General features: G+C 37.5%; 1 protein-coding gene across 1 annotated transcript; it reads right to left on the bottom strand.

The window, feature by feature from the left end:
• Window positions 1-2,288: 2,288 nt before the first annotated feature.
• LOC137622714 (uncharacterized) lies at window positions 2,289-4,819 on the bottom strand. Its single transcript, XM_068353310.1, is given in 2 exon segments — window positions 2,289-4,385; window positions 4,387-4,819. Coding segments are annotated over 2 exon segments (2,202 nt in total). The 5' UTR covers window positions 4,501-4,819; the 3' UTR covers window positions 2,289-2,297.
• Between the last annotated feature and the right edge of the window lie 181 nt (window positions 4,820-5,000).

Here is a 5,000-nt window from a genome sequence, read left to right as displayed (position 1 = left end):
ATGGATCAAGCCAATACCATTTTGAAAAAACTCTTACACGATACAAAATTTTTTAAATGAAAAAAGAGTTGGTAAAGATTTGGCTAGCGTAGGAAAGTTAACTCATGTTACTTACCATAGGTTATAGTATATGGTAATTCATACAGAATTGGTTAGACAGACGTGCCTACATGGTTTGAGAATCTGTAGTTTCACTAGGTATGTTGATAAATTTTTTTGAAATCTTAAAAACCATTACATTTTTCCACTTTCTCTTTCTCCTTCAGAATTAAATTTAATAAAATTGAATTTACATGTCATTGTTTGATAAAATACAAAAAGAAAATGGGTAGATTTTGTTATTGTGTGCCGATTTTTTGTTTTCTTTTTTTGTTGGGGGGGGGGGCTATTATATTTTAATCTAATTTAGATGTCTTGAAAGTAATTTGTCTGTAAGATTCTTGGAAATGTAATTATTTTTTATACTAACAATGAAAAGAAAATCGATATAGAACCGAAAGTATATTAAATTTTAACATTATTTATGGTAGGAGAAAAAAACTGGTAATGGAATTTTCTCATAATAAGACCTAAGTTGAACCCTGTTTTAGAAACCCTTAATTTGGCGTAATTAAAAGAAAGAAATTGTTATCCTGAGTATAATTAAATCAAGAAAAATACCGTAGCATTAAGATATTTTCCTCCTCAGAGCCCCTGACATATGACCTAATAAAATTACTTTTATATAGTAAGGCCCCTTCCACACGGAAGACAAACGCAGGGCGGGGACTCTGATTTGCCCGCCGTTCTTTCGCTTTGGAACAGTGTTACCAGATCAAACAGTGCAAGACAGACAGTAGGCACAGGCAGGGGAATGTATGATATAGGCCAGACACAGGGCAGAGTGCAGTTAGAGTTGCGTTTGACAATAGTCAGTGGCCTATCCAGTGCCCCAACAATGGGCACGGCCACTTCGATGGTTTTCCCGTTGTTTCTTCATCTATGACGTCATCTACACTCGTGATCGTCCCCCCTACAACAATATTGGTAACAGTGTCTGTCCGCTGTTCATTTACCCCTCGTGTGAAAGGGCCTCCTCGAAAGCAAAATATGAGATGCTCGACATATAATTGAGATTTTTCCATTATTTTAATAATACTAAATAGAGTTCTGTAGTAAGGTCTAATTAAGCTAGAGGATTTATGTAAGCTGATAAAACCTTGCATATGAAATATTAAAGTTTATTTTCAATAAATAGCTGTTATGTCAGTTTACTCGTTTGAGAGAGGATCTTGTCAAATTGATACTTAATATAATAAAAACAATACTTGAAATAAAATAATTTCTGATTATTTTATCTTTGCAGTAAATTTATAATGTTCTGGATCTACCAAATCTATGCATGATATCATAATAACTTCCTAATTTTACTTTGTTTTTGTGGTTTGATAAAACTTCCTGAAATAATCTTTTTAATATACTCCCTTTTCTCATTTTGCTATTTTACAAAAGGAATATTTTTATGATAAACAAACCTAAAATTATTAGTCTGTGCAAAGTTAGACAATTCTGTTTCAACTCTTTTCATAACTGACACTCTCCATCGGACAGTGGGCTGCTCAGTCAAGCCTTTCACCTCCCAGAAATTTTTCCTTATTCTCTGGGGAATTTTAAATTTCATCAATAGCTAAAATTAGTTTTGGAGGACTTCTATTATTGGAAAACCCTCGTTTATAACCTTCTTCAATAGCTTATATCTTCTCGAACTCTTCATGTATTCTCGAAGTCTGACACTCGAGGAATCCGCACAGAGGAAAATGTTCATTTCTCTCCTGAAATTAGAAAAATATATTTCAGTGTACACGTTTTCATGTGCAAGTGGGTAGGGTAAGGGTATTGCGTAAGAAAAGAAATAATCTCAAAATATGAAAAATATCACAGAAATAATCGTAGATTCAATATATTTTTTTTTTTGGTATTCATCCTGAACACCAGAGATAGAATTCTTGGTAAATACAGTTTTATTTTTTTTTTCACATGTTGCAAAATAAGTTCTTAGCGTATTCATAAATGTCCTCTCTATGTGTAATCATAAATTGAACATAGCAAGGTATTCTACATGCATCAGTAAGTTAATCATACACCTATTGATTTAAATACTGACCCTGCACCATGTTGCAAAATAAGTTCTTAGCATATTCATAAATATACCCTTTTTGAGTAATCATATATTGATAAGCATAGCAAGATACTCTACATACATTAGTGGTTTCATTAGAAACCTGGTGATTTAAATACTGACCCCCTGCACCAAATCGTTAATGTGGCCTCTGACCGCCGGGTTTTGAGAATCGCCTTGGCTGAGTTGGAGACTTCTCTTCAAGAGATGTTAAGGACGCATTGATTTTCGTAAAATGACGACTCTTGATATTTCTCACGTTAGTCCCTCCAGGTTTCCTAGGAACTTTTGGATTTCTTGGCCCTGCCTGTAGCCTCTTTGGGGGACGTCCAGGGATCTTTCTTGGGATAACTTTCCTATCTTTAATTGGTATTGGTTTCGGCTGCCTCGTCTCTTCAGTCTCTTTGGCAGAAGATCTTTCACTGTCAGCCATTATCCCTGAATCACTCGACCTTACACTGTTGATGGAGGAATTAAGAACGGAACTTTCACCAGTATCTGGTCTGGGGATCTCCTCAACGAGATCTGGCGCAAATCTTACGGATTTCTTCCCTCTTTGGCGTTGGTATGCATCGTTGATAGGTTCTATCGTATCCCCGAAGCTAATGGCCGGATCATTCCCTTTTATGTGAACCTTAGGAGGAGTTGGCGGTCGGATTTCACCCTGTATCGGTATGTCCTCGCAGTCATCAACCAGTGGTTCTTGCAGGGGTTTTTGACCTAAGGCTGCTCTGCTGGCATTGTTCACTATGTGGTTTGCTGGTCCAAGGTCAGCTTCACGTGGGTCTCTGTCGTTGTCGTAATGGTCATCAACGTGGAACTGGCCTTCGAAGTCTGTTAATTCTTCATACCCAAGCATTACATCACACAGATCATAGGTAAACTTTGGGGCATCATTGTTATTTTTAGCGAAAGCCATCAGAGATTTGTTTTCAATCATGTCAAGGTAAGTTTCCTCTACCGTTCGAATGTGAAGTCCTTCCGATGTTGCAAAAAGTATTGGGGTCTTAAATCCGACTGCATTTTTCGAGTTCTTCTTTTGAGATTTATAGCTGCTTTCTTTATTTTCAGCTGTGTTGCTACTAGACATCCTATTAAGGTAGGGCCTAACTGGTTTAGGAGAGGCTACATTCACAGAATTGGGCCTACAGCACATAATTAGTCCCTCACCTTTAGCCCTAACATCTCTCAGAATTACAAATACCAGTATAGGCACAATAAGGTCGTACAAAAATCTAAGCCATATGAAAGCAGTTTCGTAAGCTGGGGTATCTATTATTTCTGGAATAAGACCTGGATGCACATTGATATTCGTTGTATTAACTTCTGAAGTAGTAATATTTGTTTGGTTTAATTTCTGCAATTGGCTGTCATCTAGCATGGCCTTCGTCATGCGGAAATCACTTCTTTGCACTGGGATGTATTTGTTGAAAGTGTCATCATCTTCATCTTCCTCCGTTTCATTGGCCCAATGTCTAGTTACCATTGGCCCGACTGTGCTCACAGCTGTAAAAGGTAACCAACAAATCAAGTAAAAAATCACTACAAAGACAACAAACAGAGCAGGATAGAATTCATTCCTGTAATACGGCGTCATCAAGATTTGGTCAAAGTAACTCATCGTTTGGTTTCCTTTGATCTTTTTCTGCTTCTTGCGTTCCTTATGAAATACGACGGAGGTCACGATAATTAAAACTACCATCACTGACGTGGAAATGCACAGTATAAGGATGACGTGGATGATAAGGTAGTAATCGTCATTTGGATCAGTCACTGCACAGGAGTACCTGTTTCTGTAGGGCATACTCATGATGAGACCACAGATGAGAGGCAGGGCCATGACAAAAGCTACTACCCATGTTATACTTATCATTGCTCCCAATTTATTCTTTTCCAAGTTCATATATTTGGTATATTTCTTAGCAGCAGCCAGTCTGTCAATTGTCAGCAACGTGACTGCAAAAGCCATTTCACTGTTCAGCATATTGATGGTGAAACTATTGAAGTAGCTGAGGTAATAACCAAATAGCCAAGGAGCTGTTGTCACGTAGCCAATGGCAACGCTGATGTTCAAGAAACAATCGAGCATGCAAGTGATGGAGAGATTCACCACCAAGTGGCAATAGAGGAACCTCTTCAGGGTGTAACTCGTTGCCACAGTCACTACCACCATCAAATTCAGGATGAACGCAGCCACGAAGATGATGGAGAGAAAAGTAGCAGCTATGAACGGGCCCCGGGTCTTCTGGGCACTTGGTGATGACTGGAACAAGCACCAGCTTCTGGGTGCCGTTGATGGTCTCGTACCCGAAGTCGAAGTGGACTTTGTACCCTTCACACATTTTGCAAGATTGATTTTAGGGTGATCTTCTAAACCAACACTACGAGTTATGAATTATCAGACGCAGTCAGTCGATGCGTCCTGTGCACTTTGCAATTGCATGTTTTTCTATCAAATGTTTATTTTCCAATAGATACGATTTGTCTTTCAAATTCATTGCTGCTACTCTGTTGTTTGAATTGAAATGTCCACTGAAATATTACACTTTCATCACTGACTTATTTCAAAGGTTCTGGCAAGAATCTGTAATTTAATTGCATGAACGACGAAGAAATGGCAGTTTTATGTAACACTGCCTTTTTGGAACATGGCAGATGAATGTTGGGAAACTTCTAGAAGACTTCGGCTCTTCTATTATTTGGTCACTCGCACGAAGACAACCTGAAATAGAAGAATAACCAATTAGGAGCCTGTATAAATTGAAATATCGATTGTTTAAGGCAAAAGTAAAATTATTATTATTATAATTATTATTATTATTATTATTATTAACTAAACTAC

The sequence above is a fragment of the Palaemon carinicauda genome, chromosome 2 (genome assembly GCF_036898095.1).
Source record: "Palaemon carinicauda isolate YSFRI2023 chromosome 2, ASM3689809v2, whole genome shotgun sequence".
Classification (NCBI taxonomy): Eukaryota; Metazoa; Arthropoda; class Malacostraca; order Decapoda; family Palaemonidae; genus Palaemon; species Palaemon carinicauda.
Note: the sequence above shows the minus strand (reverse complement) of the source record. Positions and strands in the feature narration are given on the sequence as shown.